Here is a 26,857-nt window from a genome sequence, read left to right as displayed (position 1 = left end):
GGGAGAACATGCAAACTCCGCACAGAAAGGCCCTCGCCGGCCACGGGGCTCGAACCCGGACCTTCTTGCTGTGAGGCGACAGCGCTAACCACTACACCACCGTGCCGCCCTGGGTAGTAGTAGTAATAATAACAATAATAATAATGGTTTGGTTTTTTTAAGTGTAACTTTAAAGTGCCTTGTATACCACTGTTAATAATATATGTAAGTGTGAAAGCTGAATTATTTCTCCTGCCTGTGTGACTTTATTCTACTCATCATTCAGAGTTCAGGGAATGTTTACACGACCAACAGTTTTCAAACACCAACAGGCTGAGATTTTAGCCACGCCTTTGGGATGTGCTAGTCTGTTTTCCGTATTAATATGGGGTGTAACTCAAATACGTACTCGCTCACTTCCTCTGTTCCCTTTTCAGCGAGACAAAATCTTAAATATAGTGTTGGTTTTACAGCCTGATAAAAGTTTAAATTAATATTCAATTTTATTTGAATATTCGAGCTTCATTTAACAGGTTTGCTCCAAATCCGAGACAGATTCCGACGCTGAGGGGAGTAGTGGAAGTGGACAGTCTGTGAATGAGAATCGAGCCGAGCAGCAGTGACGACCATGACCGTTAGCGCATGCGCAGTGAGAGCAGCGGTGAAATTCAAAATTTGAACAGTAGCTCTAGTGTGTATGTGCGCGTGCAGAGGAAGATTTAGAAAGTTGTGGTTTCGGCTGCTCTATCCGGAGAGGAAAACGGGTTTAGCGTTAAATTGTTCTGGAATGGATCCTTTCACTGAGGTAAAGTCTTTCTGTTAATATTTATGTGTTTTAATTTCATAGTTCTAGCATTTATTTCCCTGACAGACTGTAGCTAAAACTACTTGCTAATGCTGCTAGCTGATTAATTCATGATTTCAGTTGCATCTTCATTTAAAGGTGAAATAGCCTACATCTGGAGGTATTTTTCTCACAAAAAAAAGAGATTAGAATAAGTTGGTAGTTAATGCAAATATTTTTAGCTAATAACTAGCTAGAAATAAAGTCAGCTTAAATTTGTTTAGCTAGTTCACTATCATGTTAAGGTGTGGTTGGTTGGTTGTCAGAGTTTGTTCTGAAGGTTTGCAGTTATTTATTTTGAATACTAAAAAATATATTTTCTTTGGGGAAAAAATAAATCAGAAAAAAGATGCGTTTAAAACTAGCTAACTGAGCAGGGTGTGACCTGGATTGTGTCCTTTTCCCACCAATGAAATGGTTGAATGGTGTCACGTGACAGCATTTTTTGGGACTGACTGTCACTAACTGAAATTTCCACTCAGGCTGCAGGAGTCTGAGATCATGCTGGGTTGTTGCTCATATCTTTGATGGCCTTCTTAACAGCATGCATGGCATTCACTGTTGGCAGGTATAAAGCAGTGTGCATGTTTCAGAAGTGAAGAATGTTAATGGGAAAAATGGCTCCATGTCAATCAAAAGGAGAAATGTTTATCCATCCATTATCTGTAACCGCTTATCCTGTCCTACAGGGTCGCAAGCAAGCTGGAGCCTATCCCAGCTGACCCCGGGCGGCATGGTGGTGTAGTGGTTAGCACGGTTGCCTCACAGCAAGAAGGTTCCGGGTTCGAACCCAGCAGCCAGCGAGGGTCTTTCTGTGTGCATGTTCTCCCCGTGTCTGCATGGGTTTCCTCCACAATCCAAATACGTTGACGTGCGGTACCCTTGAGCAAGGTACCGAACCCCTGACTGCTCCCTGGGCGCTGTGTGTGGCTGCCCACTGCTTTGGATGTGTGCGCATGTGTTCACTGCTTCAGATGGGTTAAATGCAGAGGATGAATTTCACTGTGCTTGTGACAAAATAAAGGTTTCTTCTTCTATGGATGAGAGGCAGGGTACACCCTGGACAAGTCACCAGGTTGTCGTAGGGCTGACACGTAGACACAGACAACCATTCACACTCGCATTCACACCTACGGTCAATTTAGAGTCTTTGGACGAAACCGGAGCACCCGGAGGAAACAGACACGGGGAGAACGTGCAAACTCCGCACCGAAAGGCCCTCGCCGGCCGCTGGGTTCGAACCAGGAACCAGTACACCACCGTGCCACCCCTGTTAAATACCCATTTATCTGTTAAAATAATTCCCAGCACTCCTTCAGTACAGATTAATTTCCTACTCAAACTCCATGCTCATTATTTAATGTGTCCAGTAATATTGTGCCTATGCACTGGAGCCAGAGAACAGTGTTTCTCAAACTTTTTATAGTCAGGGACTAGGCATGTGGGAAATTTTCAACATGGTAAAACAAACAAAAAGCTTGAAAAACCCTTTAAAATGATACCAAGGTCAAGTTTATAAGTTGAGTAATCGCAAGACACTGGTAATTTGAAACTTGCATTATTTTCTTTGTTTTCCACTGGAAAAACAAAGCTGTGATGTGAATCCTAAAAATTAATTTTGTCATTTTTTTGTAAAGATACTCATGAGCCTAATTAACTGCCTTGTGTAAGAGAGTTAAGTTTCTTTTAGGGGTTTTGGTGTGAAACATTCAGGAATCATATTTCCTTGTAATCTGTCGTGATTGTTTACATTCTTAGGCCATGGAGCCAATTTTTGTTGTGGGCAATAACTGGAGCTAAACAATTTGAAATTGAGTCGTCAATCAGAAGCCTTGGAATTCCAAAGGGGGTGAAGGAAGGGAAGGAGGGAGAAACAAACAAACAAAAAAAGCCAGTTGTCCTGACTTCTGGGAACAACCCCGAACTGCAACAGGAAATCCTAATCATGGCTGGTGGACCAAGATGGAAGCCACAAATCATGAAGATTATCATGTCCCAACTTAAACTATAAAATAAATTCCACAGATCCTCACAGTATAGATTTACTTCATGACGATTATCTTTTAATTTATATATGAAATATTATTTATTGAGGGCGGCACGGTGGTGTAGTGGTTAGCGCTGTCGCCTCACAGCAAGAAGGTCCTGGGTTCGAGCCCCGGTGTCGGCGAGGGCCTTTCTGTGCGGAGTTTGCATGTTCTCCCCGTGTCCGCGTGGGTTTCCTCCGGGTGCTCCGGTTTCCCCCACAGTCCAAAGACATGCAGGTTAGGTTAACTGGTGACTCTAAATTGACTGTAGGTGTGAGTGTGAATGGTTGTCTGTGTCTATGTGTCAGCCCTGTGATGACCTGGCGACTTGTCCAGGGTGTACCCCGCCTTTCGCCCGTAGTCAGCTGGGATAGGCTCCAGCTTGCCTGCGACCCTGTAGAAGGATAAAGCGGCTAGAGATAATGAGATGAGATGAATATTATTTATTGAATTATTTGATATGAAATCATTTTTCATATTAATAATGAATTAATTCATGATCATCTTTAATTTTTTTTTAAATTATCTTTAAATTAAATTTTTTTTGTGGGGAGAGGCGGGTTAGAACTTCCTATTCCTGTTAAAACGCATTAGGTCAGAGGTGACTTTGGTGCTTGGAACCCTAAATATAATCTCATCTCATTATCTCTAGCCGCTTTATCCTTCTACAGGGTCGCAGGCAAGCTGGAGCCTATCCCAGCTGACTACGGGCGAAAGGCGGGGTACACCCTGGACAAGTCGCCAGGTCATCACAGGGCTGACACATAGACACAGACAACCATTCACACTCACATTCACACCTACGGTCAATTTAGAGTCACCAGTCAACCTAACCTGCATGTCTTTGGACTGTGGGGGAAACCGGAGCACCCGGAGGAAACCCACGCAGACACGGGGAGAACATGCAAACTCCACACAGAAAGGCCCTCGCCGGCCCCGGGGCTCGAACCCAGGACCTTCTTGCTGTGAGGCGACAGCGCTAACCACTACACCACCGTGCCGCCCCCCTAAATATAATAAGTTTGATAATGTGACCTTGTGATTTCCACCAGTGTAACCCCCAAAAAAAGAAGTAATGGACCCCTGGGGATCCCCAGACCCTTTTTTTTTTTTAAACCACCCCACAGTGTTCATTCTTGAATTTTCTGCTCACAGAATTTTTTTTAATTCTTAGTTTTAATTAAAAAAAATCATTTTATTCAAGTTTACATTATCAGTCTACTTGTTTTTGAGGTAATGAGGATTGGATTCAACTGAAAACTGTTCACCAGTAAAACATTGGTGACAGTAAGACCTCAACTATAACAACACTGGTAATGGTGGGTAGTTATTGATTTTCAACAACAAAATAAAAATTACACGCCTTGGTTATGCCTCACGGCCTGCTGTGGGTCACAGGACCACACTTTGAGAACCACGGATCAGTACAGATCATTAAAATGACTTGCATAATACTGTGAGGAGGACAATACTTGCATTACAGGGTTAGTCAAAATTAACACTTAAATGGTAGAAACCATTTATTCACAAAACGTACATCATACCGGTATGTGCAAGATGATTTACAGGACAGTCTCAACCTGTGCGCCTTCGTGTTCAACACACAGAAACCAGTGAGCAACAGTACCATTTAATCTGTCACCCATGGTATACGTCTATCTGCAGGAGAAAAATAATCCATTAGTGTTAACATAATTTTGACTAACCCTGTACTTCATATTGGCCTCATTCTTTGATCTGTAATCTGATATTTAATCTCATCTCATTATCTCTAGCCGCTTTATCCTTCTACAGGGTCGCAGGCAAGCTGGAGCCTATCCCAACTGACTACGGGCGAAAGGCGGGGTACACCCTGGACAAGTCGCCAGGTCATCACAGGGCTGACACATAGACACAGACAACCATTCACACTCACATTCACACCTACGCTCAATTTAGAGTCACCAGTTAACCTAACCTGCATGTCTTTGGACTGTGGGGGAAACCGGAGCACCCGGAGGAAACCCACGCGGACATGGGGAGAACATGCAAGCTCCGCACAGAAAGGCCCTCGCCGGCCATGGGGCTCGAACCCAGGACCTTCTTGCTGTGAGGCGACAGTGCTAACCACTACACCACCGTGCCGCCCTGATATTTAATAGCACAGAAAATTAAACATATAAGAAAAATATTCCTTTTTAAATATAAAACTGAAACTGCTTTGTGCTGAACAGTTAGTCAAATGTGGCACACGGTGGGTGTCAAGAGGGAACTGAAACTGCTATTTTCAAATTCGTTTAAAGAATGCGCTAATTTTTTTTTTTTTTCAGACGGCAGGCTTAAATTAACATTGTGCTCAAGTTAGCTTACCGGTTAGTTGAAAGATGACAACTTTATCAGCTGTTATAGAGACCTCTGGATACATGTCCTTTATTAATTAATCAAAGGATAATTCAAATTTTGTATTGAAATGCATATTAACAAAAATTACTTGTCCAGTCTTACAAATAATTCTTCTTTATTCAGTTTTGTTGGGCTTTTTTTTTTTTTAAGTCAATGATTTTCAGCCCATCGCAATAACCTCCATGTTGTGTAAAACCATGGAGCGAGTTCTGGCCAGTCATCTGACCTCCACTGTGGCCACCATGCTCGAGCCACTTCAGTTTGCATACAAGAGTGACCGAGGTACAGACGGTTTTGTGCTTAATATGGTCACAAACTGTCTTGTGCATCCACAAATAAAACAAGTGTTTTATTTGTGGATTTTAGCTCAGATTTTAATTCCCTGGAGACACATTCTCCTGAAAAGCGTCATTGATCTCAACATCAACTCGTGGTTAATTCTCTGGACCAGAGACTTTATCTGCTGCCCACAGAGGGAGTGTGCGAGATGTGTTCATTGTGAGCACAGGCTGCCCTTGAGGCTGTGTACTTTCCCCTGTGCTATTCTCTTTTTACCAATGAAATTATGATCGTGTAAATTTTAGTTTAAGTATAGTGCTCAGCGTAAATGAGTCCACCCCTTTTGAAAAGTAACATTTTAAACAATATCTCAATGAACACAATTTCCAAAATGTTGACAAGACAAAGTTTTTAATATAACATCTGTTTAACTTATAACAGGTAAGTTATAAGTTATGCTCCATCCAGTCACTAAAAGAGGTCATTGTTGAAGAATGGAAAAAGATTGATGTTGCAAAATGTCACCAACTTGTTCATTCCATGCCTAGAAGACTTGGTGCTGTCATTAAAAATCATGGAGGCCATACAAAGTACTAGATGTAGTAGTTTTTGTTGTGGGGTGTACTCATTTTTGTACCACCCTAATTTGAGTAAAACTGAAAAAAGTGTAATCGAAGTTATATTATTAACCTTACGTTCACGTTATAAGTTAAACAGATGTTATATTAAACTTTTGTCTTGTCAACATTTTGGAAATTTTGTGTTCATTTGAGATATTGTTTAAAATTTTACTTTTCAAAGGGGGTGTACTAATTTACGCTGAGCGCTGTATGCTCATGATTTGGCCTCCGACAGAAAAGACTGTTCAGGTAAAGTTGCTGATGTTGCCAAAAACAGAAGGAGCAATTATTTGCACAAAACAAGATCTGAAAACTGCCAGTTTCACTTCATGGCTGACTTGTTAAAACTGTGGAAACTAAATATCTTGGTACAGTTCTGGACTCTCAGAAAAGGTCACCTGAAGAGTGGATTTTTCAAAAGATGCTTGTAGTAACCCTATTGTCTTAAACTCAGCGCCCTTGGTGTGAGCAGATCTTGGAACCTAATGTCCAAAACTATTGTTGGGCGTTTTAACTCTTCACCCTCCTGCCTGGTTTGACCACCTCAATTGTAGACTTGGAGTTTATTCTTGAATGGTGTCAACAGCAAGCAAAATATTTGGCAAAGCCCTTCTCAACTTTTCGCAGAAAGGATGAGGAAGAAAGTGAGGAGTATCCTGGCAGATTGTTCCTACCCTGTCAAACCTTCAGCTAGTTTGAGCCTCTAGTCTGAACTCCAGGCAACTAGGAATTCCTTCATCCTAAGTACCATCAAGAAGAAGAAGCAGCCTTTATTTGTCCCATGCACACTCAAGTACAGTGAAATTCGTCCTCTGCATTTAACCCATCTGAAGCAGTGAACACACGCATGCACATACTCGGAGCAGTGGGCAGCTATACTACAGTGCCTGGGGAGCAGTTGGGGGTTAGGTACCTTGCTCAAGGGCACTTCAGCCCATGGCTGCTCCATGTTAACCTAACTGCACTGTGGGGGAAATTGGGTTTCCTCCAGGTGCTCCACACAGGCATGAGGAGAACATGCAAACTCCATACAGAAAGGCCCCCGTCGGCCACTCAAACCCAGAACCTTCTTGCTGTGAGGTGACGGTGCTAATTCCTACACCGCCGTGCAGCCCAATATCAGTATTCCTAACTCTTAAAATAACTGAGATTGAAGCCACAGACATTGGTGTGAACATTTTTTACTTTTCATTCAAAAAAAAAAAATTTTTAATTTACATTTTCATATTTACTTAGTGTGTAATGTAACCTTGTCTAGGAGTTTATTTTACAAACAGTTTGGCTTTGTTCTTGTTTTGGTGATCAAAGACAAATTTCCACCCTGGTGGACAATTAGACATTTCTAGTATTTTATTTTATTCTATCTTGTTCTGTCAACATGCCACAGTCTCCTGCAGAGTTTCATGACAAAACTGTGTGTTTTGTTGTTTTACTCAGAAACTGTTGGAGCGCACACGAGCTCGCAGGGAGAATCTTCAGAAGAAGATGGCGGAGAGGCCCACAGCAGCCAACCGACAAATGACCAAGCGGTCAAGAGAGCCACTTACAGAGACGAACAGCGTCGTCAGTCAGCCACCGGCTGAAAAAGGTGCCGTCTTGTTCAAATTAGTTTTAAGGTTTAGATTAACTTGAATGTGGCTGCAAAATAATTTCATTGTGAAAATATCCATTGACAGGTCAAAAATATGTGAATGCAGAGCTTTGTTTTAAATGCACTAGACTCAGTACATCGATCCATTCACTAGCTCAAGCACACTATTATTTGTCAAGTTATGTTCTCTTAATGGAAAAAGCCACAATTAAAATAGGATTCGTTATTGCAGCCCTAATCCTGATCAGGCGGGTTTATTTGATGTGCAATTCCCATAGTTTAATTTTGGCTAAAGTTTGTTTCGTTAGGAGAGTGACTGCTGTTGTTTCAGATTTTTAAAGTTGTCTTAATTTAAAAAAAAAATAAATCACTTTTGTTTTGTATTACAGTACTTCCTTCTTCCAAACCCTCTCCTTCTAAGCGTCGCTGCTCAGAGGAGAATGCTCGTTTCAGTGGGGAAGAGAACAAGGAGCCTGTTGCTCTTCAGGTCACGGCTTCAGAGCCTGTAACAGACAAGAAGCCCCCCATTGCATCAAGCAGTATCCACTTAGCCACAGTGGAGAGACGAGCTGTCCATTCTAGCTCAGACTCGGGCACAGGGCTTGCACACCCGCCTCAAGTCACTGAGAAAATGGAGGCTTGTCCTTCACAGACAATAACAGGCTTCACAGATAAGGTGATGAAGCGTTCTGTGATTGAGGAAAGCGGTGAAGTTCTCAAAGACACTCCTGCTCCCATTCCAGCTGCCAGCAGCATGAAGTCTCGCCTGCAGAGACTGGCAGAACAGAGGCAGTACTGGGACTCGGAGGGTAAGCTTGAGTTACATATTTGACCTCTTAAGTTCTGATGTGGCTATCACCCAGGGATTTGATTATCAGATTACTACTAAATGAACCCTTATGTCTTGTGGTGAATTAATTAAAATGTCAGTGGGAATCTTATTTTATTTTTTTAAAAATTCTTCATGAAGTGGCTTCACTGTGACAACTATGTGATGGTAGTAAATAACATTTTGTTCATTCATATTGAACTGTATTTACAGGTAGTTTTGAGCCAGTTCCCAACAGTGCAGCCCTGTCCCCTGTTAAATCCCAGAGGCTGGAGATTGCTACTAATCCAGCTCCAGCCATCACGTCAGAGAAACCATCAGGCAGGAAGGGCAGACTGGCAGACCTTGCTGCAACAATCAGTTCCTGGGAAGATGATCTTGGGCATCCATCTACTTCCAGCAACAATGCAAAAGGGCAGCCTAGTGCAGCTTGTGTTCCTTCTCCAGCACGTGTGGGAATGGGTGCCAATGTCAAGCCTGTTGCTGCTGCTGCACAACAAGCTAAGTCTGTCCAGCCAGTTGCTAGCAAGCCTGTCCACAGCACTCAGCAGGTGGGATGCACAAAACATATTCTCCTAGAAAGAATTTGATTTTAAATTCAAATGTTAATCACACTTCATGTTTGGTTTGTTCTAGCTGCCAGTTTATTCTCCAGTCAGATCATCCAGAGTGATTCCTCCAAGCCCTCAGAAGACTGAGGTGCCTGAGCCAAAACTGGCCAAAGGACACCTGTCCCCTGCATCCAGCCCCTTGAAAAGCTTCTCTAGTCACCACTCCACTCCACTCCAATCTGGAAGAGTCCCATCTTCTCCTCAGGCTACCCAGTGTTCCCAAAGCCCTCTGAAGACTCAGGCCCCATGCAAAGAACTTGGGCCAGGAAAAGTGGTTAATGCAAGTCCTGCAAAAGCCAACGTTCCTACCAACCCTTCCTCCAGTGTAGTGCTCTCACAGGCTGCGGAGAGGCTGACCAAGGATACAACACCCCTACAGAAAAGTGGCCCAATTGGATCTGCTGGTGAGGAACTCGTTTAAAATGGTTTTCTTAACCTTTTGCTTTAAATGCATCTTTGTTCTCTACTAAAATGCATTTTTGCACGATTCCACCAAGGTAACTTAAATCTGTGCGAGTTTGTTTTATGTACAAGTTTTGTTTGTTTTTTCAGTTTTTAATCCAAGCCATTGCTTTATCCCTAGGGGGTGTGAAGTCATTTTTGGAGCGTTTTGGGGAAAGGTGCCAAGAACGTAATCAGGGTTCTCCTCTTAACGGCGTGGGTCTGGCTCGTACACCTGCTGTTACACCATCATCCGCTCACAAATCGAGACTGCTTCAGGAGAGGCTTGCTGTCACGCAGGGAGCTTCCAGCACTGCCCTCCTCACCCAGAAGCAGAAAATGGTGACTTTCTTCTTCCACACCCCCATATTGCGTGAAGTGGCTAGAGTTCAGTTTTTATCTGACAAAGTAGTGTTTGTTTTGGGGGTTTTTTTCTTAGGAACGTGAGGCAGAATTGGCACAGGTTCGCAGTCGATTTCAGAATGGCAAGATATCGAAAAGCAGAGAGGATCTCGCAGAGGACACAAATAACCCAGAATCTAAGGTTGCCACTGCATTTATTTACTTAAAATGACTGCATAAATGTAGAGTGAACTGAATTGGTGTGTATTTGGAGAGCAAGAGAAATGTATAAAATGTTTGACAAATCACCTTAAACAGGGATCTCTGCAGATTATTTCAGCTGATGGCTTAAAGGACATGGGACATGGATTTTTTTCTGGGTATAATTATGTATAAAGGACATAAGAAATGCCATCTAAATCACTGCAGGGCGTCAAAAATGTGAAAATCATCACATTATTCAATTTTTTTATACATCAGCGTAAAACAATGATTCGTTAATTAGCTAAGCGGTCACGTGACCCGTGACGTCACAAAAACTTTTCAAGGAGCCAGCGCTTGGGTATCTAATGTAAACAGGTTACCGAAATGGACACCATTGACAGTGACGTTCCCGATGTTTCACAGAGATGTGAAGTTAGACCCTATTGATTCGAACCGATAGCTGGAAATTCACATGAACATAGATCTTGTCTTTACTCTGACGGGTCATATGATTCTGAGAGTGAGAGTTCATTCAGTCCCCATGAAACTGAAAGCGGTCGGCTCGATAACACTTCCTGGTAAGTTAAAAACAATTCTGCTCAAAGGCTAATGATCTGTTGAAAGAAGAATTATTTTTGTATCATACATTGAAAGTTCATCATAGATCTAGCTAAAGTCCGTTGCAAGCTAGCTTTTTTTTTTTTTGCTGATAATTTTCGAGATTGATTGAGATACAATGCTTCCAGAGTCCGAGATGAAAACATTCAAAATGGCGAAACGAGTCAGAATTATGATAATCAGTAATTGATACACCCAACATTATAATACTAATCCTTACCGCATGAGGCCCATAGTAAAACCACACTTCCAGGAGAGGCTGCCGTCTGCCTCCCAAGCCGGCCGAGAGCGCTCCTCGTCGGGCACGGCCAGCCTGGTCCGTCCGCGGCCGCCCTGTCTAAAAAATAATGGTACAACTCCGAGTGAAGGTATCAATGTGCTGTTGAAGCACGCAGAAGGTGTTAGTATGCCTGTCATTATAGTGCGGACTTTCCATAGCATAGAAAATCGCTACGTTTCAATTTGTGTAACTGAACTTGTTTCATGTCACTGGTCATATAAACCTATGTAAACAGGAAAAACGTGGAAGAGTTTGGTCGCATCTAACTACAGCCCCAAAAAATACCATTGGCCATGCTGAGCCTAGCTACATTGCTAACAGGAGCGACAGCGCGTCTGACTGACTGGGAGGTCGCAATACACCATGATGTTCAATGTACGTTAAACACTCTAAAAACGAAACAATTTTCTTGTCATCCAAGACACAAAAACTATTTTGTCGCATTCGTCATCATCACGATTCACACTTCTCCATATTCATCTACCCGCTTGTGCTGTGCCCGAAAGTTTTTATGACGTATGATCACGTGACAGCGGCTCTTCCGGTTGTAAAATATGCATATCGGAGCTCGAGCAGAAATGCCATATAATCATCACGAATATAACAATTTTGCTGAATTTAATAGATAATTTTGTATTTGTTGATGCAATTATTTCATATTTTTAATGGAAAGAAACTGATATAGCGTGCATTTATGTTTCATGTCCCATGTCCTTTAAGCAAATCTCAAATAGTATCCCAATGCAAAGTGAAAAGTTTTTTTAAATGAAAGAATTCTTTATCATCCTCAGAAGGTGGACGATCCTAATAAAAAGTCTGACCCAGTGCTTAACGATGAGCCTTCAGCACCACTCCTGTATATTCCAGAAACGAAATTCGGTGAAAAAGGTAAAATGAAATGTTTTGAGGGAAATAATATAATGCAGCACAACAATGTTGATTGACTAGTCCAATGTTGTTGGTTCCGTGCATTTCTTCATTAAGTAAAAATTCAAGTTTCCTACTTGTTAAATGGCCTACGCACAATGATTTGATGGATGACTGCTCCTAGTCTTCTAACCAGATTCTTTGCTTCATCAGAAAAATCAAATATAAAACCTGTCCCGTCAAGCCCGATGAAGAAGGTTGAGTTTTCTCTCGAAAATGCGGAAACGGACGAGGAAAGAGAAAAAGGCAAGATTTCAAGATGACAGCTTTCCATGTTGCATGTCGTTTGCTCAAATCATAATTGTGTATTTTGTGAATGTCCTTAAACAGCTTCTCTTGACTTTGTAGAAACAGAGGAGGAGATACGAGAGACTGAGATGAATGTAGATGGCTCCATTAACTCCGAGGTCATTAACGATCTATTTGAAGATGTTTTGGAGGAGAATGATGAGCATGATGAAGAGGAAGATGCACTAAACATCTCCTCCATGTCTCTCCTCACCCCGCTGGCAGAGACTGTGGCCGCTGTGGCCAAGAGCCCCGAGAGGAAAGTCATGGTGAGTCTTGCAGAGGTTAGTGTCATTTATTTATGTTTAGATCTGAAGTGTCAAACTTGTGCCCAGGTCAGACGGCTGGCTGCAACTAGTTTTCACCTATTTGTGTCTACCTGCGATGACAAAATTGCAGGTACGTGTAAGACTGGTCTTGCGTCGACACAGGACGCAGATAATGGCAGTGTGTTGTAGGGGCAGGTTGACGCAAGTGGATCTTGATCTGTTCGCATTTCAGCTGCGATTCGCTTCTAATCTGTGCAAATATCAGGTTGACGCACATAGAGACAGGCGGTCATGCAATGCTTGAGCAACCAATCGCGGGTTGAAAAAAGCATGATTGAGTCCAGAAACGGGAAAGAGCTCTCAGTTCAAATAACACAGTTCAGAAGTTTAAAAGTTCACAGCGCTTCCGTGTCAGGAAAACAACGCGCTCATACCCCTTTTCCACCAAATCAGTTCCAGGGCTGGTTCAGGGCCAGTGCTGGTTCACAACTCGTTCAACTTGCAAACCAGTTGAGAACCCAGTTTGCTTTTCCATAGCTCAGGGTGCTAAGGGGAGCCACGTCATTACGTCACTGTATACGTCAGTTACGTCGCTGCGTTTGCATAAACCTTGGCGCGAACATCGAAGCAACAACACGAAGAAGAAGCAACAACAATAATGGATGACTGACTGCTGCTTTACTGCATCCGTGATATCTCATCGCTTATTTAAAAATGGCGTCCACTCGCGGTCTTGCTATTGTTGTTGGTCTTAACAACTCCGCCCACCTGCTGGCGTAAGCGGTTCTTTCTTCTGGCCCAGCAAAGAGCTGGCACTACCCTGGAACCGGTTTTTCTGGCCCAGAGCCAGTTCTTTCAGTGGAAACAGAAAACCCGGTTCCAAACTAAGCGCTGGCCCCGAACCAGCCCTGGAACTGATTTGGTGGAAAAGGGGTATCACGGTCCCAATAAAATATCCACAGAAGAGCAAAATACTCCACAGCGCACAGCAAAGTAACAAAATAATAGAATACAAAACCCGGGGGGGTGGGCGAAAAAACATATCCTGAGGCGAAGACGATCTCTCGCCGAATTTAATATCCGAGCGGTACAATATAGAGTTGTGGATGAGCTGATTAGAGACTGGTGTGCTGGCTGCAGCTCGGGGAAAGGGGTGAAAGATCACATCAGGACATCGATGTTCCCGGCTGGCTCGTGACAAGATTCAGCTGAAAAAGTCTGCGTCTTACAATATGTCTGACCACAACGAAGGATTTAATGCAAAACGCCTGCGTCCACCTACAGTCGGTCACCACCCGACCGATCTCAGGTCGCAGCATGTCTTTCTGCCGTCTGACCCTGGGCATTGGGATGACTACATCTGTTATCAGATTTGTATTCTGCTTTTCTGAAGCACTAAAATCAGCCCGTAGGAAGTCTGGGTAGTTCAATCAAGTGTGTTTAAGAGCCCGGTCCAACAACACCTAGAACTATGACTATACCGATACCTGAATTTAGTTCCAGTCTGGCGCAGGTAAAGAAACATCATCTACACTTGTGTCTGAAGATGATGATAAAATATTGAACACATCTAAACTTATCAATCCATCACTCACTTCAAAAATTGTAAAACTTATTAAACCTATATCCTCCCATAATTTTTGTTCAATTGACACCGAATGTGCAAGAGCATCTTCAGACTGTACTACTACGCAGATTTTTGATGAATCAAAATTGAGCCTGGAGTCCATCAAAATGTTTGACTGTAAATGGAACATGTACATGAGCATGCAGGCTACTGATTAACCCATAAGAGCCCAGACCGATTTGTCAATCAAGAAAAATTATTGAGGAAATAAAATGAACTAAATAGACGACAAAGAAAACATTTCTGACCTTTTTATTTTTTAATAAAATCCCGTGAATCCATATTCCATGACCTTCATGATGCAACAAGAATGTACAAAGATGCCTGGGGGAAAATAATGCATGCTCAGACAACGTCACATGTAAACAATTACCTGATTGGTCAGATGTTTTATCGGCTCAGGTTCAGGCCTGGAAAAATCACTCCAGAAGCAATCTCTACGATATCGATAAACCCAGGCCTGGGTTATAGGTATCGTTTTCGGTCTACAGTGCCTTGAAAAGTATTCATACCCCTTGAACTTTTTCAAATTTTTCCACCTTACAACCATGAACTTAAAAGTTTTTTATTGAGATTTTATGTGATAGACCAACACAGAGTAGCACATAATTGTGAAGTGAAACAAAAATGATAAATGGTCTTCAAAATTTTAAACAAACAAAAATCTGAAAAATGTGGTGTGCATTAGTATTCAGCCCCCCTGCGTCAATACTTTGTAGAGCCACCTTTTGCTGCAATTACAGCTGCAAGTCTTTTGTGGTATGTCTCTACCAGCTTTGCACATCTAGACACTGAAATTTTTGCCCATTCTTCTTTGCAAAATAGCTCAAGCTCAGCCAGATTGGATGGAAAGCGTCTGTGAACAGCAATTTTCAAGTCTTGCCACGGATGCTCGATGGGATTTAGGTCTGGACTTTGACTGGGCCATTCTAACACATGAATATTCTTTGATCTAAACCATTCCATTGTAGCTCTGGCTGTATGTTTAGGGTCATTGTCTTGCTGGAAGGTGAATCTCCTTCCCAGTCTCGAGCCTTTTGCAGCCTCCAACAGGTTTTCTTCCAGGATTGCCCTGTATTTAGCTCCATCCATCTTCCCATCAACTCTGACCAGCTTCCCTGTCCCTGCTGAAGAAAAGCATCCCCATAGCATGATGCTGCCACCACCATGTTTCACAGTGGGGATGGTGTGTGCAGGGTGATGAGCAGTGTTAGTTTTCCGCCACACATAGCGCTTTGCGTTTAGGCCAAAAAGTTCAACTTTGGTCTCATCTGACCAAAGCACCTTCTTCCACATGTTTGCTGTGTCCCCTACATGGCTTCTTATGCCTGTCTTTCAACAATGGCTTTCTTCTTGCCACTCTTCCGAAAAGGCCAGATTTGTGGAGTGTACGACTTAGTTGTCCTGTGCACAGATTCTCCCACCTGAGCTGTGGATTTCTGCAGCTCCTCCAGAGTGATCATGGGCCTCTTGGCTGCTTCTCTGACCAGTGCTCTCCTTGCTCGCTCTCAGTTTAGGTCAGACCTGGGCATTTTACGGCCCGCGGGCTGCATCCGGCCCTTTTGGTTCATTCTGACCGGCCTGCGTAAGGTTAATTAGAAATTACAAAATAAACGTCTTTTCTAATTTTACCTCATGCATGGACTGAATGTGCATTGCTTTTATTTTGAAGTTGTGTTCAACAAAAGCGCAATGCACGCGACATGAATGACATGAAATCCCACGAAACCTAATCCTGCGATAACTAACTACTTCCATAATTTGTCCAGACCAACCACAAACTTGTATGTCATCCTTCAAACGGTCCAGCCAGTCACATAGTGTGATGTCACCAGCAGGCGCCGGAGCCCGAGCCGATCTGTAGATCTGATACCTACACCGAATTGACGTTGTTGCAAGCAGGTCACATGAGGTGATTAGACTACAAATGTGGGCATCATTATTATAATATGATGTATCTTGCTTGATATTTGGAGTAGAAAGACAATACTGTGATGTCTTTGTGTTTTGGGGTGAATGTGACTGAAAAAAATGGTACAAACGTTCACATTTTATTAACCATTGTTTTAGGAAATTTGATTGAATAAATGACACTTTTTTTTTTTTTTTTTGGAAGGCAACCTCGTTTTTTTCCATACTCTTACCAGTCTTGGCAGCTTGTAAAAACAATGTTATTTACTGCTTTATATAAAGAAATACAATTAATATTATGCAGAATTTAGTTCAGCCTTTTGGTCCGGCCCTCCACAAAATTTTCTGTTTCTCATGTGGCCCCATGGAAAAAATAATTGCCCACCCCTGGTTTAGGTGGACGGCCATGTCTTGGTAGGTTTGCAGTTGTGCCATACTTTTTCCATTTTTGAATGATGGATTGAACAGTGCTTCTTGAGATGTTCAGAGCTTGGGATATTTTTTTTTATAACCTAACCCTGCTTTAAACTTCTCCAGAACTTTATCCCTGACCTGTCTGGTGAGTTCTTTGGTCTTCATGATGCTGTTTGTTCTTCAGTGTTCTCTAACAAACCACTGAGGCCTTCACAGAACAAGTGTATTTATGCTGAGAGTAAATTACACACAGTAGGACTCTATTTACTAATTAGATGACTTCTGAAGGCAATTGATTGCACTGGATTGTATTTAGAGGTATCAGACTACAGGGGGCTGAATACTAATGCACACCACATTTTTCAGATTTTTATTTGTTTAAAATTTTGAAGACCATTTATCAGTTTCGTTTCACTTCACAATTATGTGCTACTCTGTGTTGGTCTATCACATACAATCTCAATAAAACACAAGTTCGTGGTTGTAAGGTGGAAAAATGTGAACAAGTTCAAGGGGTATGAATACTTTTTCAAGGTACTGTAGTGTGACCACTAACCACATAAACTACAGGGGACTGATTTTATTTATAGTTAGCGGTATTGTGGGACCGGGCCTTAAATGAACTCTGCAGTGCTGTGGCCATTCAGTGTCCTACACCCCTGCTTCAGAAGCCTTGTGGACCACAAACTATATAATTACCACCAAAATATTGTACACATTTATTTCCATACCACATACATTTTTCTTGTGGTGTAACAGACTTCAACCCCAGCCAGCTCATTTATTGAGAAAAATGGGACTCCTGAGGGTGTATCTAGGCCCACAAAATTCCAAAGAACACGAATGCTTCATGCTGCCTCTTCTGACAGCATTGAGACCCTAGAAGAACAGAAACTTCCCTACAGGTAATTGTACAGTGCTGTGACTTTTAAATATGAAGTTAAATAATTAATCAAACGTCGTCATATGTATTTAATGGGTACCTCTGTATTTCAGTATCGATGCATACAGATCAACCAGAGTGAAAGAGACTGAGAGACCTCAGGTGAAACAGGTGATTGTGAGGAAGGAAGATGTGTCACAAAGAATGGAAGAGACCCAAAATACCAGTCACATTAACATTAAACAAAAGATGCAGGTGATTCAAAGGAGCAGTGATTTTTTTTTTTTTTTTTTTTGGTTTGGAAAAATATGTATTTGTGTGTTTTTAGTTTCATGGAGAAAGATCTGGTTTTTGTTTTCAGATTTTGACCAATGAGATGAACATGCAGCAGACAGTGATCCATCAAGCCAGTCAGGCATTGAACTGCTGCACAGATGAGGAGCATGGAAAGGGCTCTCAGGTTGAGGCTGAAGCTGAGCGGCTGCTGCTTATAGCCAGTGAGTGACCAGTGACAGGCAGGTGTCTCGATGGTTGTCTGTTTTTTTGTATTAGAAGTAATGGTGTGTTGTTTTTCTAGCTGAGAGGAGGGTGGCTCTGAAAGCTGAGCTGGATCGGCTGAAGGCAGAGGGACCAGCAGTTCAGAAGAAGAGCTCTTCCAAAGCTCAGGATGACATGGGCGTGTCTGCCACCAAAGGCTCCATCACACTGCAAGACCTTCGATTACCTCTTAAGGCTGACTTTGTCTGTTCTACCGCTAATAAGCCTGGTACATTGTTTTTTTTCTGTAAAGCTTCTATGGTAAAAGATTAGATGTCAAAATTAAGTTGTGGTGATTGTAGTATTGATATTGTAATAAACAATGCCAAAATGCACCTTTCTGAAAGTATTGTAGATATGGTCAGTACTTTATACTGACTCTATTAAAGTCACAGAAATAGCCGATTAGACAGTGAAATTTTTTTTACTGTTACATTTGAAAATATCAAGTATCATAAGAGATTATCAAAAGCTACATATTATACCCCAATATGTACTTTATCACTGTTCAGTGGTTATGCTGGAACTTTTTCTTTTAAATAAAGAAGCTGGAAGCCATTACTTCTTTGTGGTGATCCGTGCTGGAGCTCAAAACATGGTTGCTACTCCTCTGGCCAGCACCAACAATGCACTCAGTGGGGATGCCTTGACCTTTTCCACCAAGTTCACTTTGTGAGTGTAAATTGTGCCGTCACCAGTGTGGATATTTATTAATGCCAGCTTCTATTACGTTCATTTTTAATTTTATTCTTTTCAAATTTCAGGTCTGATGTGTCCAGTGACTTTGAAATTAATATTGAGGTCTACTATCTTGTAAGTAAAATTTTTTTTTTTGTCTCTTTCTATAATTCCCCCCCCCGGTTTTTAAACATGCATAGTTCAAATATTTTTCAGTGCGACATATTCTGTTTTCTCAGGTTCTGAAACGTGAGCTGGTTGTTGATAAAAGAAAGAAGCCCGCCAAGTCCAAGGTACAAAGTTCTGTTGTGTAGTTTTGTTTTTTACTACTTGGCACAAATGAAAAGGTAGGGTTTTGAGAAGTTACTATATACGCTTATAGCAACTATAGTTGCTATAAGCGTAATGAGACTGTTTTGATCTGATTTTTTTTTTTTAAATTAGACTTCATAAGAATGAGCAGGGTTTTTTTTGTACATGACCAATTCCAAAAAAGTTGGGACACTGTGTAAAACATAAACAAAAACTGAATGTGATTTTGCAAATTATGGAAACTATTTGACTGAAATGGTAAAAGACAACATACCACAGGTTGAAAATGAGAGATTTAATTTTTTGAAATGTGCTCATTTTTGAATTTGATGCCAACAACATTTAAAAAAAAAAAACAAGTTGGAACGGGGCATGTTTACCAATGTTACCTCTACTTTTAACAACACATTTGGGAACTGAGCAGACCAGGTGCTATAGTTTTGAAAATGAAATGTTGTCCCACTCTTGCCTGATGAGCAACTGAAATTGTAGAGGAGTTTGGGGTCTCCTTTTGTCATATTTTCCATTTCATAATGTGCCAGATGTCTTCAATGGGAGACAGGTCTCGACTGGAGGAAAGCCAGTTGAGCACCTGGACACACTTGCCATGCAGTTATAATATATGCTGAATGCAGTATTACAGCATTGTCTTGCTGAAATAAGCAAGGCCTTCCCTGAAATAGATGTCTGGGTGGCAGCATATTGCTCCAAAGTGTGTGTGTGAGTGAGAGAGAGAGAGGGAGGGATAATATTTCATATTCAGCATGAATGGTGCCCTTCCCAGATGTGCACCTTATACCATCACAGATGCTGGCTTTTGAACTGTGTGCTGCTGATAAGCTGGACGATGTGGCATCCACAATTTCAAAAATTGGTGTTTCTGAATATTGTTTATATATGATTTTGACTTGCATTTGTGGATACAGTGATATACTGTGTTCACAGGCGATAGTTTTCTGAAGTCTTCCTGAGCTCGTGTGATTTCCGCAACAGAATGGTGTCTGTTTTTAACGTAGTGTCGTCTGAGGGCCTGAAGATCGTGGGCATCCACTGTTGGTTTTTGGCCTTGTCCCTTGCATACAGAGATTTCTCGGGATTCTCTGAATTTTTTCTTTTTCATGATGTGTACTACTTTTTAGATGTGATGATATAAATTCTTTACAATTTTACATTGCAGAATGTTATTCTTAAAGTGCATATCATGGGTAAATTCAGGAGCAAGATCAATGTAATTCTCCTATTTTATATTAAACTTTGGTCAAATATCTCTCACATTTTTTTGTGCAATTTTTTTTTTTTACCTTGTGCAACACCAGAAAAATCCAGTTGAAATCAAGCCATTTGAGGCGAATTGGTCCGCCTCTGAAAAAACTTGGCATTTGGATTTCCCGGCAAACGTTGATTTTCGTGACGTCGCGTGCGGGACGCCTCCTTCTGAATCCTACGTCAGCGCTGGTTTGTTTATGAGAAAACGACCTGGTGGTTTTCTGCAAATTTCTTCAACGTTATCATATAATTATTAAAATGGTTAACAGATGTATTGTAGGAGGGTGTAGCAACACCGATCTTGATGGGATTAGTACTCATCGTTTCCCAAAAGACCAGACAATGAGAGAGAAATGGGAGCGCTTGGTCTACACAGGCTGTGCACTGAAACCGTGCAAAGCTCGTGCAGCCTGCTGGTGCTTCCGCAGGTAACGTCACGAATCTGGCTCCAGACTCCCTTGGGATTTTTCCAGATGCGTTGTATTTTATTTTTTTCTGCTGTAGACAGATGGCCTTGTGCGAAATTACCCTTCTGGATGAGTGTGTAAAGGTACATTCTTTCATATAAAAAACAAAATTGGTCCAGGATATGCACTTTAAATTGTTGCACTATTTGCCCACACAATCCTTTAGAGTGGTGACCCCCTCGCCATCTTTACTTCTGAGAGACTGTCTCTCTGTCCTTCAGTGTTGCTGGCATTAAATTCAAAATGAGCGCTTATTATTTTTATAAAGGAAATTTCTGTTTCAACATTTGATACATAATGTTTCATTTTCAATTAAATATAGGGTTTCCATGATTTTTCAAATCATAGCAAATCATAGTTTTATTTTCATTGTACATAGCATCCTAACTTTTTTGGAACTGGGGTTGTATTTGCCTGCCCCCCCCCCCCTTTTAATTTAAAAAGGTGTAAAATTTTGTCCATTTGTTGTAAGTACTTGAGTTTTATTTGACCAAAGAGATATTGTTTTCTTCCATTAGGCAATAACTCCCAAGAGATTCCTTGCAATCACTGTAAGTAAAGTCTTAGTTTCTTAATTGCTTATGCATCGTCATGAAATGCGCAACATTCTGGGGTCAGAATCTCAGAAAACTAGAGAGATTTCTAAACGTAGAGAGAGAAAAATGGGGGGGAGCCATTCGGCAGGACTCGGCGTCAACCGGAGAGGTCAAAAACCCTATGGTGTGCTCATTTCATTTACGTGAAGGTAAGAATTCCAAAAATAAATATCACAGCTGCAGCAAGGTGCTCATTCTTGTACAGTGAAGTGAACATGAGCAACACAGCAGCTCGGCACAGTCTAATCTTCACCGAGATTTAAAGTGTGTTTACATTCTGGGCTCTTTCGGAGCGAGTTGTGTGTGCACTTGGGACCCAGTCATTATGGGAAACACCTGATGCTGATTTGAGTGCAATCAGCACATGCATGTAAGGACACAGAGGCTTTGCAAAGTATCACTGTCATGTTTGTTTGTAGCCATGTTTATAACTTTGGTTTTGTCAATATCACCCTTGTGAATACACTCTCTTCCTGCACTTGGATCCGTCTACCGCCGCATACCTGACTGAATACTTCATAAAGTCTCTGTGAAAACAGCATGCTGATTGCGCTTAAATCAGCATCAGGTGTTTCCCATAATGACTGGGTCCCAAGCGTGTGCACAACGTACTCCAAAGGATCCCTGAATGTAAACGCACTTCAAGTCTTGGTGAAGATTAGACCGTGCCAAGCTGCTGTGTTGCTTATGTTCACTGTATAAGAATGAGCACCTTGCTGCAGTTGTATCTCATCTCGTTATATCTAGCCGCTTTATCTTGTTCTACAGGTTCGCAGGCAAGCTGGAGCCTATCCCAGCTGACTATGGGCGAAAGGCGGGGTACACCCTGGACAAGTCGCCAGGTCATCACAGGGCTGACACATAGACACAGACAACCATTCACATTCACACCTACGGTCGATTTAGAGTCACCAGTTGACCTAACCTGCATGTCTTTGGACTGTGGGGGAAACCGGAGCACCCGGAGGAAACCCACGCGGACACGGGGAGAACATGCAAACTCCGCACAGAAAGGCCCTCGCTGGGCACGGAGCTTGAACCTGGACCTTCTTGCTGTGAGGCGACAGCGCTAACCACTACAGCACCATGCCGCCCGCAGTTATTTATTTATTGAAATCTTACCTTGGTGGAAATGGAGTGAGCATACCATAGGGTGGGTGAGGGTGGGCTTTTTTTTTTTTATATATGAGTGATTCCACGCTTATGGGTACTGAAATGGGGACATGAACTTATTTTTAAAAATTCACCTAAAACCATTTCTTTTTTTTACCATCAGGTCACAAAACATGTAATCTTTAATGATTGATATGTTAAAAGATAACTAATTTTCTGAGATGTAATAAAAACATATTTATATGCCAAAGTCAGAACATAACAGAAGTGTTGTGGACATATAGATTCTCAATTTTAACAATGTAGAATTACTTTTTGAAACATAGGAAGGTGATGTTTTAGCAAATATAATTAATAAACATGTGTAGTAGAATAAACATACACATTCTTTCAATAAGATTAACATGGTATATAGCTAGATTGTAATTAATTTGTAACAGACGCGAGATGGACAATCGTAACAGAAGTAATGTAACAGACATCATTTTGGAACTCGTAGGCTTGACTTTGGCATATAAATGTTTTTATTACATCTCAGAAAATTAAAGTTATCTTTTAACATATCATTCATTAAAGATTACATGTTTTGTGACCTGATGGTAAAAAAAAGAAATGGTTTTAGGTGAATAAGTTCATGTCCCCATTTCAGTACCCATAAGCGTGGAATCACTCATATATCTGACAGAGTCCTGCCTAATGGGGGTTGTTCTGTCTCCCCACCCCACCCTCAGTTTTTCTTTTCTATCTTTAGAAATCTCTCAGGTTTTTTCCCCCGATGAATTACTTTTGGTAACTTAGATTTTTTTCCCCCATCTTTTTGTTTTGTTCAAAATGATTTGTACATCCAAAAATGCAGCAAAACCTTCCCATGCTGATCAATAACACTGACAAGCGTGCCTGCTGTCATGGCGGCATAGTTACCGTTGCGATGGGGTCATGTGATGGTGCAAAGCCTCTATAGGCACTGAAGGTTCCTAACTAAGAGTTTCTCCTTAAAACATGTTCACAAATGTGCTGAGAGGAATTCTTACCAAGGAGTTTTCAGGCTGCAAAGTTGAATTGACCATGTTGGTATAGATGACTGTTTAATGAAAAAGTGAAAGTGGCTGATGTGGTAGCAGATTGTTAGTGAATCAGATAGGCAGGTGGATCTTTTAAAGCTTAATTTAATCAAATTTATCAGACAGACCTGACTTTCATGTAAGGGTGGGGTTTTTTTTGTTTGTTTTTAAACAAAAAGCTTGATGGGACACGTGTAAAGAATTTTTTTTTTTCAAAAAAGTGTAAATCTTTACATTCACCACATTTTAAATTCAAATTTACTAAAAGCTTTGAGTAGTCTGTTGAATATTTAGTTCTGTAATAGTAGTGATTTTTTTATTTTTATTTTTTTTTGGGGGCCCTCCTCTATAACAGAAAAGCAATCTCCAAACACCTGGTGAGTATTCAATAAAAGTAACATTTTATTTTTGCTTAATTTATTACGGTTTGTATGGGCAGCTTGGATAATGGTTTGTTTGTGTTTGTAGTAGTGGCAAGCCCTGGGGGTCCGAATTCAGTGCGTACCAGCAACTTTGCTCTTGTTGGTTCACACAAGTTAACCTTGGCTGCTATTGGAAAACACAAATTTCCCCTGGAAAAGGTAAACTTCATGGTGTGCTTTTGTTTTATTGTTGTGGGGGATAGGGTTTTGGCATGGTACTTTTTTTGAATAAAAATTTATTGGGCTTAGAGTTCTTGTCTGCACTTAATTTGCACGTTCCCTCAAGCAAAGCAAAAAGGTCTTCATAATACTAGCATGGCATAGTGCTGCTTGTAGAGATCAGCTTGTTTATACAGAGTCATTTCTCTCTCTCTAGATCAAATATGAAGGGTGTGAGAGCAGGCTTCTCAGTGACATGTTTCAGAATAAGGTTTTTATATTTGTTCCACGTTCAGTAACGCACGGCTTGGCTGCTTGTGGGCTGTTTGACGTAATCATATCTTGCTTTGCAACTGCTTTACGGTGTTTTACTAACAAGTCACTTGTGTATCATCACTACTTTACCCTCGCAGCGGCTGTTTGGTGCAAACGATGTCTCTTCCATGATTTATTTATTTATTTTAAATGCATTATGATCAATTGAGAAACTGTTATGCAAGATTTCTAAACTCCCATCTTCACTTCCAAACATCTAGGTGCCCTTTCTCTGTCCTTTGGAGGGCCATATTTACCTCAAGGTGCACTGTGAGGTTGACTCTCATGTGCAGGAAAGAGGCTTTTTGGTTAGTGTTCTATATCCCTTGCATCTGGATCACAAAAGACTAATCTTTTTAGAATATACATTTTTTGCTTTGACATGGTAACAGCATTTGTAACAATACATCTGTCGCAATTCACAGACCATGTTCGAGGACGTCAGTGGCTTTGGAGCCTGGCACAGGAGATGGTGTGTCCTCTCCGGGTACTGCATCTCCTACTGGACTTATCCTGATGATGAAAAACGCAAGGTAGATCCAAATGAATGCGACTTTCATCAGTGCTATATGTCTGACAAATCAGAAAGATAAAATTATGAAATACATGACCTGTCTTGTGCAGAATCCTATCGGTCGTATCAATTTGGCAAGCTGTACGAGTCGTAAAGTGGAGCCTGCTAACCGCGAGTTCTGTGCCCGGCCCAACACCTTTGAACTGATTACAGTGAGACCACAAAGGGATGATGACAAAGAAACTCTGGTCAGCCAGTGCAAGAACACGATGTGTGTCACAAAGTAAGACCCTACTTCATACATGCTCAGTAGGATCTGTAACTCTGAATATTTAGTAATATTCCAGCAAATGTGTGAACAGAGAAGTATAGAAGTGTGTGTATACATAAATTAATCTCCGTTCTGGAATGTACCAGTAATTTATGTCCTCTTTTTTAATACAGGAACTGGCTTAGTGCCGACACTAAAGAAGAGAGAAATCTGTGGATGCGGAAGCTCAATCAAATCCTGGTGGACCTGCGCATGTGGCAGCCAGACTCGTGTTACAGGCCAATGTGACCCTGACAGAGACAAAACCTCACAGGTCCGAAGTCTACGTGACATGTCAAACTGTTTGCCGAGAAGTGCAATACAATATCAGTTACGAAATGTTTACAGTGGAATATAAAGTTGAGGAATTGTATATTTGACTAAAGTCATGGACATGGGAGATTAAAATTCAATAACGCAATACTCAACATTTTAAAGATTTCGTAGGAGAGAATAATTCACCTTAAATTGTTTGTAAAGGGCAGGTGCTGATGTTTAGAACAGCTAAACGATAACTGTACAGCTTAACGTAAACCTGAACAGTGTATTGAATTACAAATGGCTTTACAATATGGGGGGGGAAGCCATGTGTTTGTTAATGAAATCAGTGTCACACTGTAGGTTTTCACTTGAGTACAGGAAGCGGGGTTTAGTTTGAGTTGGCAGGGTTACTGCAGTTTAAAGCTCTATACTATATATTGAAGAGTTTTCTTCATAAAATGCACTTGCTGCATTTAGATTTGTAAAATTTCTGATTCAGTCTTTATATTTGAACCAGATTTTGTCTGACTGCCAGTATATATTCTGTAATAAAATATGGAATTAGTAACTGCTTCAGTTATAGTGGAATAATGTGTACCCAGTAGCTTAAACCACACAAGCGTTTTCAGTGTTATTTTAAGCCGTCCTGCATATAATCATAACACACAGGACAGTGTTTGTTTAATATTAAACCCTGAGTGTTTGCTGCACACAATATATTGAACTACAGCGCTTGGATTTTATTAATACAATTTAAATAATACAATTTCATGCTTGCATCTTGGATGTTTTATGGTGCGATGTTACTTTAATATATTTGTAAATATTAAGAACACTTTCAATGATCAGGAGGGTTGCTTGGTTCACTTTTATTCAGGGAAATTTTTATTTTAGTTTTATGTATTTTCTTGCGGGGTGAACAATGTCTAAGTACTTTATAAACATTTCATTTCTAAACATTTTGAATTCGGCTGGTGTACAAAACTGATGATGGACGTCGGAACTGGGTTTTCTCCCTGTTTTATTGAATCATCACTTAACTTTGAGATGGTTTATAATGCAGAGGTGCCAAGACTGTAATCTGAGCTGTTGAAAGTAAAACCCTCCATGCACACTTCATGTCTATAGCTGCTTTAACCGTTTTATCTTGCAGTAGATCTTTTAAGATAAAAGATCTATATCCTGCCAGTTTCTGAGTGCATGTGGACTATTTAGACAAGTGTAGTTTTTCTTATTGATGCAAAAGACAATGGCTTTTACTTTTATACTAGCATTTTATTCTATTAATTTGGCTTAAATGCACACAGATTCCTGCTAAAAAAAAAAAAGAAAGCCTTAATACGGTGTTGTGATGTACTATGACTAGTGAATACATTTACTAAGGCACTTGTATGCTTATTGGTTTCCCACCCTGTTTGAAACACTCCAAATGTAGTATCAAGAAATATGCACTCTAATAAAAGCCAGCCGCTTTAACCAA

The 26,857-nt window shown here is 41.0% G+C and overlaps 1 protein-coding gene across 4 annotated transcripts; it reads left to right on the top strand.

Moving 5' to 3' along the window:
* Positions 1-636: 636 nt before the first annotated feature.
* On the top strand, positions 637-26,857 carry anln (anillin, actin binding protein). Of its 4 annotated transcripts, none has more exons than XM_060942810.1 (25): positions 637-784; positions 7,569-7,719; positions 8,112-8,531; positions 8,765-9,102; positions 9,188-9,566; positions 9,746-9,945; positions 10,043-10,147; positions 11,839-11,935; positions 12,128-12,220; positions 12,323-12,531; positions 17,243-17,388; positions 17,480-17,621; positions 17,728-17,863; positions 17,944-18,132; positions 18,449-18,575; positions 18,668-18,716; positions 18,821-18,874; positions 21,145-21,177; positions 23,752-23,773; positions 23,865-23,977; positions 24,195-24,248; positions 24,514-24,600; positions 24,718-24,825; positions 24,917-25,089; positions 25,251-26,857. In XM_060942810.1, the coding sequence occupies exons 1-25, from the start codon at positions 677-679 to the stop codon at positions 25,363-25,365; spliced, it is 3,648 nt and encodes a 1,215-aa protein (XP_060798793.1). In that variant the 5' UTR covers positions 637-676; the 3' UTR covers positions 25,366-26,857. The 4 variants fall into 4 exon arrangements, with proteins under 4 accessions (XP_060798793.1, XP_060798792.1, XP_060798795.1 ...); XM_060942809.1 differs by having other exon boundaries at positions 12,323-12,546; XM_060942812.1 differs by lacking the exon at positions 24,195-24,248.

This window comes from Neoarius graeffei, chromosome 16 (assembly GCF_027579695.1).
Source record: "Neoarius graeffei isolate fNeoGra1 chromosome 16, fNeoGra1.pri, whole genome shotgun sequence".
In the NCBI taxonomy this organism is placed as follows: domain Eukaryota; kingdom Metazoa; phylum Chordata; class Actinopteri; order Siluriformes; family Ariidae; genus Neoarius; species Neoarius graeffei.
Note: the sequence above shows the minus strand (reverse complement) of the source record. Positions and strands in the feature narration are given on the sequence as shown.

Coding starts and splice junctions, on each gene's coding strand:
- anln (XM_060942809.1), top strand. CDS start 677: ATGTGCGCGTGCAGAGGAAGATTTAGAAAGTTGTGGTTTCGGCTGCTC. Junction 785..7,568: donor GAATGGATCCTTTCACTGAG/GTAAAGTCTTTC, acceptor TGTTTTACTCAG/AAACTGTTGGAGCGCACACG. Junction 18,875..21,144: donor AGAAGCCCGCCAAGTCCAAG/GTACAAAGTTCT, acceptor TTCTTCCATTAG/GCAATAACTCCCAAGAGATT.